Source organism: Lissotriton vulgaris, chromosome 1_1 (genome assembly GCF_964263255.1).
Source record: "Lissotriton vulgaris chromosome 1_1, aLisVul1.2, whole genome shotgun sequence".
Taxonomy (NCBI): domain Eukaryota; kingdom Metazoa; phylum Chordata; class Amphibia; order Caudata; family Salamandridae; genus Lissotriton; species Lissotriton vulgaris.
The window spans coordinates 2,120,634,074-2,120,651,245 of NC_141685.1; the positions used below are offsets into that span (position 1 = coordinate 2,120,634,074).

At 45.4% G+C, this 17,172-nt stretch overlaps 1 protein-coding gene across 2 annotated transcripts in view; it reads left to right on the forward strand.

Moving 5' to 3' along the window:
* The window catches only part of TMEM19 (transmembrane protein 19), a 455,689-nt gene that overhangs the window by 428,292 nt on the left and 10,225 nt on the right, over nt 1–17,172 (forward strand). For both annotated transcript variants that reach the window (XM_086921730.1, XM_086921720.1), the window contains exon 6: nt 8,158–8,367. In XM_086921730.1, coding sequence (XP_086777856.1) covers nt 8,158–8,367 — 210 coding nt within the window. The remainder of the gene's footprint in view (nt 1–8,157; nt 8,368–17,172) is intronic.

Below are 17,172 nucleotides of genomic sequence, written 5' to 3' on the forward strand. Positions count from 1 at the left end.
CCGGGGGAAAGAATGAAGCTAGCAGTGGACGCGGAGAAGCGACCGGGTGCATTGGCCCTACCTGGAACGAGTCCTGGTGAAGGCGGGCATAGGGGACAAGTTCCGCTCCATGATCCTCAACTGCTACAGGGAGCCGACGGCTGTGGTCCGCGTGAATGGGTACACCTCTAGGGCCTTAAACATCGAAAGGGGCACTAGGCAGGGATGCCCGCTTTCGCCCTTGCTCTTTGCCCTATACATGGAGCCGTTTGCTCAACGGGTCCGTGACAACCCGGTTGTGGCGAGGATACGGATGGGAGGCTTCACACACGCTGTCGGCCTCTATGCTGACGATGTCATCCTCTCGTTGGCTGAGCCCCGGACAGCCTTACCGGCCTGCATAGAGTAGCTGGCTTCCTTTGGCGCGGTCGCAGGCTTTAAGATGAACATGGGGAAGTCGGTGGCTCTAGATATCTCCCTGGAGCCGGCCACTAGGACGTACCTGCAGAATAGGTTCCCCATGCTCTGGTCGTCAGAGGCGGTACCCTACCTGGGGATCAAGATAGCCCCCAGGTTACCGGCTATGGTTTCGGCCAACTACACAGCTCTGGGGGCGAAGATCAGGGAGGAATTAGGTAGATGGAATCGCGGCACCCTCTCTTGGTTGGGCAGAATTGCAGCCATTAAAATGACGGTCTTACCGCAGGTTCTTTACTTGTTCCGGGCTCTGCCGCTCCAGCCGCCGGTCGGGTGGATCCCGCAACTGCAGTCGGATGTTGCGCGTTCCATTTGGCAAGGGAAAAAGCCCAGAATGCGCAGGGCCCTCACTTCTGGCCCCTGAGGCGGGAGGCTTGGGAATACCTGATTTCCGTAACTATTTCCAGGCAGCGCAGCTGCGGTATTTCGTGGAATGGTGTAGATGGGAGTCTGATCAGCATTGGCTCTTCCAGGATCAGGCGATGGCAGGTAGACCTTTGCAGGAGGTCCCGTTCCTGCACCGGTCACACCGGCCTAAGAATCTGTACGCCTCTTTTGTCACTAGGGTGCCTCTGAGGGTCTGGGATGCTACTTGCATCAGATATGACCTCACCTCGTTCCCGTCGCCGCTCACGCCGTTAGTGGACAACCCGGACTTTACCCCGGGAATGGAAAAGGGGGCATTCACACACTGGAGGCAGGCTGGGTGTAGAGCTCTGTGACATATGTATGGCCCTGAAGGGGTTGTCCCCTTTCCGCAGGAGTTTTCCCTCCCCGAGACCGAGAGGCACCGCTATATGCAAGCCCGCCACTGGGCTCTTTAACCACAGGTGAAAGAGACGGCAGATAGACATTTCTCACCATACGAGAGATGGCTACTGTCGCGTACATCAGACTCTAAATTGATCACGGATCTCTATAGTTTTTTTTACAACAGCCTTCAACGCACTTCTACAACCCGGGGAGAGAGCGCTGGGAGCGGGAGCTAGGAAGGACGTTAAGCCCTAAGGAGTGGGAGCACATTTCCTATAGAGCGCGGCACTCTGCATATCACATGGGCCTCACTGACACACTGACCAAGGTTTCCACCTACTGGTACTACACACCTGAGCGGATTCACGAATTTGACCGTAGTAAGGAGGACACATGTTGGCCAGGGTGCGGGCACCGGGATACACTTACACACATTCTATGGGATTACCCTCTCTTAGACGCCATTGGAAGGAAGTGCTGGACGAAATAGACTCCCATTTCGGCATTGAGCTCCCGCGCTTCCCTGCATACACCCTGCTGGGGCTTCCGAATGGATTGATGTACCCCCTCTAATCCCGTAGGGGTAGGCAAATAGCCATCGCCCTAGGTTCCGCAGTCCAGAACATCTTGATACATTGGCGCACCACCACGACACCCACCATCACGGGCTGGCTCCATAGACTGTGGCACGTGCTGGGTATGGAGAAATTGTCCCTCATGGTGGCTGGGGACATAGCGCAATTTAACGAACTCTGGCAACCATTTCATTCCTTACTGCTCACAGAGTTTAGGGAGCTTACCTGTCCCAAATACCTCCGCCTCATGCGGCTCACGAGCCCAGCAGCTCCAGATCAGTGATTTAATACGAGACTCACTTTCCCCCCGAGAGGTGGCTTTGATGTACGCTTTGGATAGAGCTTGTGCACTGGACGACGGGTGGGGAGGGTGGGGGCGGGGGGGTTGGGTTAGGGGAGTTGGAAGTTGGGGTTTGAGGGGGTGTTTGCAATGAAAATGTCATCTCATACTAGGACAATGCATTTCTTCTACTGCTGTGTTCGATTAACATATATGGACTGCGCCTAATAGCTCTTCGCCAGGGACGGGGTTCCGCCCGTCCTCACAGGTTGCTCCATGATACTGTGTATTTGTCTTGGTGTGTCATGATGAATAAAATACTTTAAACCTAAAGAAGAGGCCGCAATTGTCCAGGGCTGCTTGGAAGGGAAAGCGGGCATGGCTGGTAAGGCACGTCATGCCTGCAGTAGGGGAAACCCATTAAAGAAAAGAGTGCTTACAGACTAAGCCTGGCTGAAGAAGATGTGACCTACCCTGAAACCGGTTCCAGGAGGCTTGTTTCCGGTCCAGGGAGGACCTGGTCTGGCAGTTCGGTCTGATCTGTTCCCATGAGACACAGGGTCAAGACTGATTTGCATTTGGCTGGGTCCAAACTGGGGTGGCGTAGTGGGCAAAAGAATGATGGATTTAACCCAGATCTTCTAACTGGGGAGAATGTTTGCGCTGTCAGCATTCCGTCCATCATTTGTTTGCTACAGACTAAATAAGACATACAGTTGCATCCGAAGTAAAAGACATTCGCCATGGCAGGTTACAAATGCAGACAAGGCGTTACCAATGAGGGACTAACAACCCTAATAACGACTGGCAAGTCAGCATTTACGAAGGACAATGACACAAGCCAATGAAAAATATGGGCAGAGAGTGAGCGGGGCTTCTCTTTTATACTCCGCAACAACAAGTTTTGCAACCCATGCGCTCTGACTCATGCTCGACCCTACAGAACAACCTGTCCCAGAATACTCAGTTTAGTGGGCTAAAAGTCAAGACTAGGCTGTTTGTCTCACATGTGAGACCGGTCATCTTGAGAGCCTTAAGAATGTTCTGCTTTGCCATGTTCCACTGTGTATTGTAGGCACATAGCTTGAATGTCTACTTCTAAATATTGGCAGGGAGACCAGAAAACCAACCCAAGAGTGCCCAATATCAGGCACCTAAGGGGTGGCTTTTTGTGCAAAACTGAAAGTTTTGTTTCTTTAAAAATGTGGAGTAAAATAGTTAGCGAATAGCAAACCTGTGTCTGGTGTGAGGCTGAACTCTGACTTGTCATTGGGAGATTTTAGCTGCAATACCAGGTTTTGAAATAAGTCACTGGAGAGGGACACATTTTAGAGGACACTATCAGAATACTGATTTAACTTCGACACTGGCCTGGTCTAGCACTATTAAATTATTGTCCGGTTCTCAGTTACTTGTAAAAAATTTCTTCAAGGATGGAGGACAAGAAGTACCATAATTTTTAGGTTGAGGACCGTCTCACTGCATAGCAGTGGGTGGAGTCCAAAGATTTTATGTTTTTGAGTTAGGGGGGCTTGAACTTGCCCCTCTTCTCCATTGGCTGGCTTCCTCAACGGAGGCCAGCCATTGGAGGAGAGGGGCGTCACTCGGTTGAAGCCCCGTCTTTTTAGGATTCAGGGGCGTGTTTTTTGCGTTCTTTCTACCTGTGATGTCATCCGTCACTCAGAACGCAAAAAACACGCCCCGATATCGAAGATTTCGGACGTTTGCGGCCGCCATTTTTTGTTGTTGTTGGCAGGAACAGCCTCGCTGCCACTCCAGGTAAGTGCCGTTTTTCGTGCCTTCTCCCTCCACCAGGACAAGGCTGCAGGCCGCTGTTTTGATTGCTGTGTGGGTATCAGTGCAATACTCATGCACGCCAGGCCGCGCACCTCTCTCCCTAATGCCCCCGCTTCTACAAACAAGCGCTTTGTGCTGAGTTGTGGCACGCGCATCTCTTGAGGGGAGCTGTTCGCAGAGGTGGTACAAGGGGTGCGTGCAGTGGCTGCCGGGCGCTATTAATGTGTGCTCCATTGGCGTGACTGTCAGAACCGCTCGGTGCCCCTCAGAGGCACTACCATTAGAGTGCGCCCTTCACTGGTCCCCTTAGCACTGCTGTCTAATGCGGAGTCCCGAACTGCTATCTCTCGGTCAGGGTAACGCTTAGACTAGTTAAAGTGTTTCCTCTCAGAAGCAGCAGAACGATCTTTCATTGTGCATTGCTGCTCCATGAAATAAGCGGCAGCACTACCTTTACTTGTAAAAACTAATGCTGTCCTTCTCAGCAGCACACAGCAGAGCTATCTCCGCGTGTGGCATCTGGCGCCGCAAGACTGGCTTTTCTGTAGTGTACACTATGTAAATTAACTCAATCACTTATGTTATTTGTAAAACATGGAATGCCTTGGATGTTTGTACAGGATTTGCACCCATATAACAACCAATCGATATTTATATCTTATTCTATTTGATTTTCATTTGCACTTTTTCACTCTACTTTTTTTCGTTATCACCCGTTTTACAGTACGATATTCTGTTCCTACTTTATTATCAGCAGGAAGCTGCACATTACATAGCACATCAAGCTGCATAGAAAGTTTTTTCCTTTTTTTTAATATGGTCTTGTGATCATGAGTTTAGGCGTCTCTGAGATTTTAATTGCCATAGAGGTGACGCAGTAACGTGTGGAATACTGGAGGTTGGTAGTTGTATTGCGAGTCTTGGTAACACGAGAGCACCAGCAGTGAATTATCAATAAAGTTTCATTTTAAACAGCGTTCTCTTTAAACTGCATACGTCATGACGCACGTACGTCCACCAGCAGTCTCGGGGATTCCTTGGAATCAACATCTATCAGAGATAGTCACTGGTGAGTGATTGGGTGTATACTAAGTGTTTCACCCTTTCCTTGCTGCCGTCGGCCATTGGCCGACGGCAGCACTACCTCCCCAGCGCCCCACCCGCGCACGGAAACGCCCGCACCGCGGCGGAATTACCGCCGCGGTTAACGGGTTAAAGGACACATTGAATTTATCGTATTTGATTTTGCCATTGTTTAAAGATGTGTGAACTTTAGCAAATTCTAGGTGTGTTACGGCAGTTGTCGGTGACCACACGTGGTATATGCATCTATATTTAGTTATTGTGGGTGGCTCTTTGTGTGTGGGTGGCTCTGTGTGAATGACTCTTGGTGGGTGGCTCTGCCTGTGTGTACGTGGCTCTGCCTGTGTGTGCGTGGCTGTGTGTGTGTGGGTGGCTCTGTGTGTGTGCGTGCCTCTGTCTGTGTGTGTGTGTGGGTGGCTCTGTGTGTGTGGGTGGCTCTGTGTGTGTGGGTGGTTCTGTGTGTGTGGGTGGCTCTGTGTGTGTGGGTGGCTCTGTGTGTGTGCGTGGCTCTCTGTGTGTGCGTGGCTCTCTGTGTGTGCGTGGCTCTGTCTGTGTGTGCGTGGCTCTGTCTGTGTGTGCGTGGCTCTGTCTGTCTGTCTGTGTGTGTGTGTGTGTGTGTGCGCGCGGCTCTGTGTGTGTGTGTGTGTGTGTGCGCGGCTCTGTCTGTGTGTGTGTGTGTCTCTGTGTCCACGAATACTCTCTACTACTCTCTGTTAACCTATTGCAATTGTGGATGACAATACCATTTATTTATGTTTAAAAAAAATTTTTTTTAAATGTCATGAGCAATGCCAATAGCTCTACCTTTAATAATGCCGAGACCATTGCATTGTAAATGCTTGCTAACATTAGACTTAGGAAAAAAGTTTAAACATGGGAAACGGTAGCGAGGAGCAGCCTCAGAATCCGTGGGACATGTGAGATATTATTTGTTTTGGTTCTAGAATACGTGCCCTCCTATTTTCTTTTTCACGCTTAACTTATTCAGGTCTATACGGACCAAGTGAAGACGAATGAGCAGTATGTAGACAAGGTTATATAAGGCTGCAAAGCTAGTGAAAGCAGTTTGATGAGAGTCCTAATGAGTTCAATAGAGCAATATGTAATGTGTGTACAACTATCCGTTTTAATGAAATTACTGAATTCTGTACTTTCGTTCTCGTCAGAGGTAGGAGCAACAACTTTCAGATTAAAACAGCCATGTATAAATTAGGGTAAAGAAGTGGAAAACCGGTTTGTTCGAATCAGAGCTAGCCCTTTCTCCTTAAGCGTCCTAGGCAGGAATAAATGTGCATCCTTGGCTGGTGCTGGTAAATTCATATGAGGCAGCAGGCCCTACTCACAGGTCAGTCTCTAGTTGGCCTCATCAGAACAGAGACTAGTCTCTGAATACTCATCTCCGCAGCTCCCCATCTCACCCGAATCACACACAACGTAGCTCGCCAGGTTAGTTGGGTTGGGAAGGGAGAGTTGATGTCTGCCGGCATGGGTCGAGAGATGGATAGGAGGGCAAGGTAGGGGGCTGGTAGGATTCTAAAAACAGCTGTGGCATGTTAAAAACGATTAGAAGCATTTTAAAGGAAATCAATGGAGCCAAGGTTGAGGGGCGTTGCTGTTTGTAGGACTTTTATGCAGTTTCCTTTCGCCCTGCTAAATATTGGCCCACAGGCCTGGGCCTAGCTAGTTATGCCAAAAGCCAGCCCAGGTTATTGCCTCACTGGTGTAGAAAAAGGGAAAATAAATTCGACAGGTACAGTAGTGTATTTTGGTTTGAAAATTCCCAGGCAAATATTGTCTTAAGTGAATTACATTTGAAGTGTGAACTTGTTAACCTAAAACACAAACCTTTTTAAAATGGTTCCTTTAGAGTGCTGTATCGGCATAAAACAACACATGGCACATGGAATATTGAAAAAGTTCTTTGGCGTTTTTATAAAACAAAACAAAAAACGCTAAATATAAATCTATTGGTCATGTAATGTCACAGTACCTTGGAGTACAGAGAGCAATAAGGTAAAACAGCTTTCTTCTAATTATAACTTTGCAAAAAGTGTGGCGGAGGGTCAGTATTCACTTTATTTCAATGCTGCCTGTTGCCGTTTGTTGCCCACATAAAGGGGCGATACTCATTATCAATTGTACATTATTCTCAGTATAGCATGTCCTTAAATGCTTATGCTCCAATACCAGGTGGTTTGTGTGCATGGTAATATTGAAGACCGACAAACTACTACAAGCCTGGCATATTAAACTCCAAATCTAACTTTGGCATGCTGTTCATAAACATAATTTCAACGTGGATGGCCATCTCACTTTCCCTTAAGTCACTAAAGACCTGCCTGTTCCTATCTTCCAGGTAATAATAACCAGGGGGTCACACCTTGCATCACTGACTAGAAACCTGCTTCAACATTTGGATAGCCTCCACTTTGGTTACCCGCAAACATCGCTGAAGCTGCAAACTATCACAAGAAAGCCCAAGTCCAGAACACAAAAACATGAAAAAACTAAACATCCCATTTGCAATTCTAAACTGGCCATTAATTCACCACATTCCACGCCATCAAAACTCTTTCCAGAGAAAAAGGCAACAATTAGGCCCACGCTTGACCCTTTGACTTCTGATTCCAGAGTACATTCCATCAAAGTAACCCTGTAACGTACCTTCTGTGCTAGTGCTTCTTGGATAGCTGTACCCTTTCCTATGATGCACTACTACATTAATAATTATAATGTACATTTCTTAAACGTTATGCATACCCTTTCCTAAACCTCAGAAAGAGTGCTGTTGCATTAAATGAGATCAAATTACAGTTACATTGTGCATCTTGAAAGCTTTTGAGTTATGACTATTGTGCCATGAACATTTTTTGGATATACTACGTGGGGATTTCAGGCAAGATGTAAATACCATAAAGATATGGACCATTTAAACGAAAGTTAGGATTGTCATTCAAGGTAGCTGCACCCTTTCAAATGTATGCAAAAGGCAGCACCTCTTCCTTTAAATGTTATTTATTTCAATAATTGCACATGAAAAACATGTTTTTGTCTCTCCTTAGCTGATTCATAGAGAATATTAATGGCTGACACTTTAAGAGATTCGGTGTTGAAGTCTGAAAAACTGTCTTTGTTTTCTGTTTTTATAAAACATATTGTGAAATAATTTTATACAAATTACGTTTTTTCTTTCTTTAATTTCTGTTGATGTAGGTACCAATGGAGGTGTTACTTTCGTGGGTCTTATTGTAAGCTTTCTTGGTGGTTTGGCTGTGGGATTAGCCTACTTCATTTCCCAACTGCTTTTCGTAACTGATCTGGAAATTGCAGTTCCCCAGTGGCCTTTAATTCTGTATGGAGCATTTGCTGGGCTCTTCGGATCAATGATAGATTCTTATATAGGGGCTACAATGCAATATTCAGGTATGGTATATGTTTCCTATACAACATGTGTGATTTAATATGAAATGTCTCACGTTTTTGATGTATTTGTTTCTGCTATTTAAATATTATACAGGACAAGACTGAGACGATAAAATTCATGCACATACTGTGGTCACTGATGGGAATAAATTAGCAGTAAATGTTGTTTCTCCTTTAAAATATGTCATACTTGGCATGAGATCCATTTATAAGACAAATAGGTGTACTCCTTTTCATTGCCACCATATTAATTAAGCCCCTACTATTCTTTTTAACTTTCTGCAATTTGATGGTGATCCAGCGGGTCTAACATAAAACCCTTTACCTGTGTCACTAAACCAGGAAACTCTAACCATTCACTTATCGGTGGGGCCCATAATACCGAATAACCATGCGTTCACACTGTTCCTGAATCAGTGATCAGTAGACGAGTTGCAGGACATGCAGGGTACCTTTCAACCTACTCAATAATGATATACATTTTATACATTAGACTTTAACAGCTATCAGTTCTGAAGCATCAAGGTAAACCGCTATTTGATCGATGGACCAACTAGTAGGAGTCAGTTGATGGCGATTAAGTCCAGCTTAATCATAATTTAAAACCTTCAACATTAACATTTATTTGTCATTACTTTGTTCTAATAACCACAGACTCTAGTTGAATTTCTATATGATTTTATCTAAATTCTTGAACGATAACTCAAAATCAAATACAATTTATTAGACAAGTACATCTAAGCATTATTTAACACAGTTAAGCATAGGAAAATTAGAAATGGAGAATACTCATTACTTCTTCGCCATAGGGCTATGATGAGAATGGTTCACCTGAAGATAGGTTTCCCGCAACGGTCTCGTTCCTTTTCGCCATCAAAGTTCAAAGTCCAAAATTTTCAAAGTCTTTTGCACCATAAAAGAAAATAGTCTCAACTGACCACATGTTGTGCTGAGTAAAGGTGCGGAAAGTAAAGACCACATCACGAATCACAAAAATCATGAAGCAGCATGAAGAAGAACCTCCTCGTTATAAGTACAGGCTCTTTTATACCCTTTCACTAACCTTCTATAACCAAATTAAAACTTTTAGGGGCTAACATTCAATTTTGATTGGTCCTATCCTCTGGAGCACAGTTCTCTCATCTGTTCCCATGCTTTTAGAATAGTCTCTCTTGGCACAACTCCTGTGGCAGGTGAAGCTGGCCTTAACATCTCTCACTCCGGGCATAAGCCATACACTCGTGCCTGAACATCCATTCTGAGCATGTGCGGGGGGCATCTTTATTTTCTTTTGTGCCGTCACATTTCACATCAGCCATTTTTTAGACAAGTCCTAGCAGGGCCGAATCAGAACTAATACGAAAGCAAACATAACAGAAATTAGATATAGATTATAAGCCCTTCTGTTTACCGCCCACCATTCTAATTACCCATGTTAGGTATTACCTAGCGAAAGCAACATTCAAACCGATTACACTTACCATCTGCATTCTTTGCCACAATACCATTCTACTACAGACAAAAATACATGCACTTTACTCTTCTTATCTACGTAATCACAAACATATATGTTAGATTCACATTTTATTAATTAATTACATTTTTGCAATATACTAGTTAGTTTCCCACGTGTAATGTCTAAATAAAAGGTGCATTTGTAGATTAATACACATGCTTCACACAGTTAATATCATTAAAGTTATAAGGGAATTAACTTTGAAGGGAGTACAACATTCCAATGGCCACAAACGTCACTCACTTATTAATTGAATAGTTTGTATACGAACCATCAAGCCTGGTTAAAATAAGATACTAATGTAGACCAGTGGATGAAAAGCAGAAAAAGAGGGTACCTTACTGTAGATGTAAATATATAGGTACTTTATGTTGGTACATTAGTTACACCCTGATACATCGGATCCACTATGATTACAGGTACTGATTTTTATACATATTATATGAAATTAGCCTGTATTGCCTTGAAGATTGCATTTCTCTTTTCAAAACTCAGAACCTTAAATACAGACTAAGGGGCCGATTATGATGGCGGACGGACCGGAGTCTGTCCGCTACCATAGAGTAGGAGGGACCGTCCGTGCAGATTAGGATGTGACCGCCAGGGTGGCGGTCACATCCTCAATCTTTAACATTGCGGCGGGTTCAGCTTCAAGCTGCACCCGCCGCAGTGTTGAAAATGCATGCACGGCATTTGCGTGCACAAAGCAGCAGGCACAGCGCGGTGCCTTCCGCTTTGTCCACGCAAATGCAGGGGGGGTACCATAGGTACCCCCCATGTGAACCCCCACCCCGTCACCAAGGGGGCCCGCAATGGGCCCCCGAAGTCAATGTCCGTATGCTTTTCCACGGCGGAAAAGCCGCTGTGGAAAAGCATATGATTTCCGCTATCTTAATATGGCTGGCGGTGTCTGATAGACACCGCCAGCCATTTTAGAGCTCTTCCGCCGCGGTCGGAAGGCGATCGCTGCGGAAAAGCTGCGGACGGATTTTGAGACCCACCGCCATCCTAATTTGGCGGTGGATCTTTTGTGCCTCCGCAGGGGTTTTCCCGCATCCTCCGGGCCGGCGGTGGCTTACGCCGGCCCGGAGATGCGGGAAAACCGTGATCCTAATTGAGCCCTTAATGTGCATATTTGAGCAGTTTTAACTGCTGGAAAGACAAACGTTTTAGCCACTGTTATTTCACATTTGAGTCTCAGCTTACTGTATTTATCAGGAGTGTTGTAGCTAGAGAGGTCATTAAACAAAATTTTGAACTTTGAGAGGGTTACCGTGCCTTCCACTAATACTCATTTTCAAGATCTGATTCTTTGTCTTATATCATTTTGGGGGTGAGGGTGGGGGGGGGGGGGGGGGGTTTGCATGTCCATTATTTTATGTCATTCAATTACTAAATGTTTTTTTTTTTTGGGAAAACCTTTATTTTAGCATTCAATAAAATACAAGCATAGGCCTACAACCGCGGGGGCCGTCCGCTAGACAAATTAAGACCACCAATATTACAGTACTACACAGCTCATCAGCCGACAACCCAGAGGTTCGGCAGCGATTCAGGACAAAACTGATATGAGAATGCACAACTGAGTTCCAGGATGAGTCCGAGGTTTCATTTTATATTATATAAGAGAGGATCAGGTGCCATACGATCAAACAGGAGAATGCGGGGGACAGGGTAAGAAACAGGATATACATATAATAACCACTATGATGGAGAATCGGCGCCAAAGCATACAGATCGATGCAAATGAACACACAATATACATTCCATGGTGCGCCAATTCTCGGAGCCTGCCCACCCGGAAATCAGATATCATAAAAGCATAAGCACTAAATACAAGCTTACGAGTCCGAATGATTCGTAGCTATACTGATCCTTAAGAAAGAAAGAGAAGGAAAATAAAGGCCATGGAAAATAAAAAATGCAAAATAAAAAAAACCCCGTCCAGCCCCCCACCCTGCACCCCTGCAGATGGCTACTGCCTAACCCCACTAGCAGCGTGCCTGTCGCCGATAATAACTAAAACCCTAAAGATAGGAAAATGAATGGAGGAGGGCATATACATTTGGGCTCCCAGCCCCTTTGGACCGCCCGCCAGAAACAGCCATGCCCCTATCACTAAAAGAACACTTATGACAACACTATAGAAAAAAGTAGAGGGTACCGTAAGACACCGCCCAGCCTCTTAGAGCAAACCGTTACAGGTCAAACACTTGTGAAAGCCACTCCAACCCTTCCCGACCTAGTCGATCTCAACCTTGGCCCTTCCGAACAAGAACACAAACCCCCCCCCCCCCCCCCTTTCGCAACCCAAAGGCACACTAAGAGGTAATAAAGGAGAAAAGAATCATCAAAAATCAATCCATGGCGACTCGCAGGCAGTGGGTCCACGGGAACTTTAGACGCCGAAGAACTCTCCTGTATGAACAGTCACAATGTATCCTGCACAGGAGTCGTAGAGTCACCAAGAAAGGAGAAGACGACCACAAAGTGAAAGGAAAGTCACGAGCAGAAGTCTCCAGGAGGGGAACGCCTTTTGATATCTCCAAAGCCGAAAGTGCTGGAAGGTTCGGCGATACCAGGACATCCTCTGGATGTTGATGTTGATGTTGAGGTATTTGTAAAGCGCGCTGTCGCTCCAAGGAGCATCTTGGCGCTGCGATTTCATTACTAGTGAATTGGCAGGTTTTGACCGGGTTTGAAACATTTTATATGATCAGACAAGTGATTTGCACACTGATTCGGCTAATCCGTAGATCCATGTTTTTAGGGATTTATTAAAAATCTGCTCTGATGTAATTGAGCGAAGATGGGCGTGGAGTGTGTTCCAGGCTTTCGCTCCTAAGACTGCCAATGATTTTCCTCCCTTGGTGGCGAGTCTGAACTTAGGGACAGTCATCAAATTGGCAGTAGCTGACCTGAGTTCTCTGGTGGGGTGGTATCTGTGAAATTTGTTGGACAGATATTTTGGACCACGCTTGTGAAAAGCTCTAAAAGTGATCACAGGGATTTTAAACAATATGCGCTTCTGATTAGGGATCCAGTGCAACGTGTCTAAGGCGGCCGATGCTGATGATTTTCTAGGCCACCTTAGAACCAGCCGCGCCATCATGTACCATCTGTAATTTATGCAGGGTGGATTTTGCCACCCCTGCATACAGACTGTTACAGTAGTCAATTCTTGATGTGACTAAAGCAATTGCTACTGTGCGGCGGGCTGAAAAAGGCAGGAAATCAAAAAAATTTCGGAGACCTTTTATGATATTAAAACAAGAGGCTGCCACTTCTATAGATTGTTGCTTAAAAGAGAGCATCTCGTCAAATTTTATTCCCAGGTTTCGGGTTGCACTGATGGTGTTTGGTGGGGCTACCGCACCGATGGCCAGCAGGTGTGTGGGGAGAAGAGGTTGTTTTTCCCAAATGGTAGAATCTCTGTTTTGGCAGAGTTACATTTAAGGTGGTTGTTATGCATCCAATTGAAAGTAGCAGTCAGACACTCTTTCAGAACCTGTTCTGCTTTATCTGTATTATCATCCAGAACCAGGACCAATTGAGTGTCGTCTGCGTATGCTATAGTGCTTTCATCAAAGGAAGCAATGAGGTTGATTAGGGGCGCCATGTAAAGATTAAACAAAGTAGGGCTCAGGCTTGAGCCCTGTGGCACCCCTGAACCAATCTCCTTCTCCTCCGAGTGGAGCTGTCCCAGCATAGTTATCTGTTTTCTATGCAGAAAGTTTTTAAACCATTTTAACACGGTGCCCCCTATGCCAGCCCCAGCAAGGCGATGTAATAGTATGGCATGGGACACCGTGTCAAATGCTGCAGATAGATCAAGTAGGATTAAAACTGCCCTCCTACCTTGATCTAGTGCAGCTTTTATGGTTTCTGTTGTTGACAGGAGTGCTGATTCTGTAGAGTGGTTTGCTCTGAACCCTGCCTGATTCGGATGTAAGATATTATTTGCTTCCAGGAATGTTGAGAGCTGTTTATTAACAAGGGTTTCAGCACATTTCCATATAGCGGGCAGTTGTGAAATGGGCCGCAGATTTGATAGGACAGAGGGATCATGTAGAGTCTTTTTTTGCAGTGGTTTTACTATTGCAGTCTTCCAGGTGATGGGAATATTTCCAGATTGGAGTGATGCATTAATAATGGCGTTGATCATGGGATTTACCTCGTCTTTAATTGCGTGGATCAGTGAAAGGGGCAGGGGTCAAGTGGCGAACTAGATTTAATTTTTGAGATGGTTTGTGAGGAGTCTGCAAGATCAATCATAGCGAAGGTGTTCCAGCTGCTTTACCCAAGGTTATTTTCTTGTACAGTGTTTTTGTCATTTACAGGGGTTAAGGGAAAATCTTTGGTAAGATTAATAATTTTTTGTTCGAAATAATTTGCAATCTCTTTACAAAAGATCTGTGAAGGTGGGATTTCCTGGGATAGGAATTTAGGATTTCGAAAACTTTTAACAATTAGGAAAATTTCCTTTTGATTGTTCTGTGAAGCTTCAATCTGATTTGTAAAATAGTTTATTTTAGTACGTTTGATTAATGCATGATATTTTCATCTATTTGTTTTAAAAATTTCCTGGTCGTCGTTGTTATAGTGCCTACGCCATTTTCGTTCCAATCTTCAAACTGTTTGCAGTGTATCTTTTAATTCGCTGGTGAACCAAGGGTCTGAAATGTTCCCTTGTTTAGATTTTAATTTTCTGGTTCCCCCCCGAAGTCAATTTCTCCCCTATAGATCTCATCCATCGTTCATAACTAAGATTGTCAGTGACAACTTCTCCATGTATCGCTGGTTTGTTCTCTTTTACCCAATTCGGTAGATCTGGGTGATCAATAATCTTTGCCCAGCATGGGATCGGTTTCTCGTTTCTCATTATATCTGGTTTTACGACCTTAGTTACTTCAGTTTTGAGGTTGAATGCAATAAATTTGTGGTCGGTCCAGGTCAGGGGCGCAAAGGAGTGGATACCTTAATAGTATTGAGGTTGGAACAGATACAATCCAGCACATGGCCAGCTGTATGTGTAGGATCTGTCGTCAGTATTGTCATTCCCAACACATGCATAATGTCTTTAAAACACAACACATTTGGGTCACTAGCGCTGTCAAGGTGCAGATTTAGGTTCCCCCAGTAAGGTGAAATTAGCAGCCTTTAACGTTAGGCTATTAAGAACTTCACCCATGGTTTCCAGGAAGTGGCTCGCTTGTCCTGGTGGGCGATATATTAATGCTCCAGAGAACATAAAGGAGTCATGGGCCTGTAGGTTGAATGCTAGACATTCGGCTCCTTTAATGTCGGGTAGTTCCGAAATGTTACATTTGAGAGTCTCTCGATGTATGATAGCGACCCCCCCCCCTCTTTGTATGGGTCTATCTAGTCTCTGTATCCTATAACCGGGTGGCAATGCGCGGACAATATCTGGGCTGGACCAGTCTTTAAGCCACGTTTCCGTGACCAAGAGGCAGTCCAGATTGGACTCTGAGATTAAGTCATACATGTGTAGTGCGTTCTTACACATGGAGCTGGCATTGATTAGGCCGCCGTTAATGACCTTGTATTTGATTTTCGAAGACTGTTTTAACTGGGGTTGTAGAGTTTGTTTACAGGCAAAACAACTAATGGGTCCTAGCCATTTGTCTACATTTATGGTATGATGGCATTGCATGCAACTGAGGTTCAATGACAATGCCCGTCTCCCAGGGCACCATCCGATGGTTCCAATGCTTGTTTCCTCACGGGGCTCTCGCACGGAGTCAAAATGGCCACGGTTTGAATGGCTGCAGATTCCTGTTCCAACCGTAATGCCGGGTCCGGTTCCACCAGGAGCATCTCAGATAGGCGCGAGTCCAATTTGCTCAACAAGATATCCACATGTGATCAAAACGCCCAAATTTCCGCCAGTACTGACCTTAGCGATGGCTCATGCACCGTTCGATCCATAGTCTCATGCCCGACATCAATCCCAATCACCTCCCCGGGTGAATCCGGCATCCTCGGGGGGGACAAACAGGATCGCAAACGTACAGATGCGGAGGGTGACCGGTCTTTATTCGCAGCCACGGTCTACACTGTTAAGGCCGGAGGCCAGAGGCCCCGAACCACGAACCCCGGCGGCCCCAATACCGGGTCCGCGGGACAGGGACCCCCACTCACAGCCAGCAATAAGCAGAATCACTCCTCCATCGATAATGAGCAATAGAGACGATCGCCACCAAATTCTGGCTTAAACAAAGCTTCCACTCCGGTTGACCAGACCTAGCCTCGTTCTTCTGGCCGATGTTGCACTGCAGCCCGGCTGTGAAAGTACTCTAGGCCCCGACTTCACCGCTGGAGCAGGCCGCAAACTTCAACACGACAGAACTTCGTCCAACCAGCCGATAAAAATTTCCGGATTTCACCATCGGAGTGCGGAACAGTTCATGCACACAGAGACCAGGCGTAAAGTCAGGATAATGTACAGGATATCGTGGCGGGTTACGGAGGTCGGCGGAGCCGGGAGCCTAAGCAGCCATCTTGTTTGCCGACGTAGCTCCTCCTCCAATTACTAAATGTTTTGATCAATTTTGAAATCGTGCTTTGGTTCACATGCTCTGTCTATACTAGCTTATTGGTTTAGTGTAAATTATAACTTGAAAGATTTTCATAGATCAGTGAAGTAGATACAGTATCAGAGTGGACAACTCACTTCTATTTATGACAACAATGGATCTGTATTGCCTTAAAGTTACAGGATTACATTTAATAGGCTATGCTTATATCCTAAATAGTTCAGGTTTCTTCAGCTTATAGTTTGTGATATTGACATTCGTGAAGTTAAAAGCTTTCATGTTTGATACTACTGGGCTTACAAGAAGTATACCATGTTACGTCCAGGTATTCCACATGTGTTACCCATGGTACAGAAGGAGGAAATTCCATCATTCGTGCTGTACATATAAAGCATTGCAAATATCAGGTTTCCATCCCTCCAAAGCATTAAATCATCCATCAGCAGAGTGGAAAACTCTACTACAGAAATTAACAATTAACTCAAACGCATGCATTCTGCCATGGCGGCATTTCAGTGAAGACCGTAGGCAACAGAATTCCTGGTGACTGCAAATGAGGCCAGTTTTTTAAATCCTATCTGACTGGGGTAGAAATGTCCTTTCGTAGGAAAGTCTGTAAACTCCAAGACTGCAGTTGGAATGGCAATATATGTATTTTGGGGCTTCCAGAAGAGGCCGAAGAGCATAGTATTCTGTTGTTTTTTGCTTCCTTCAGCAATCGTTACAAACAAG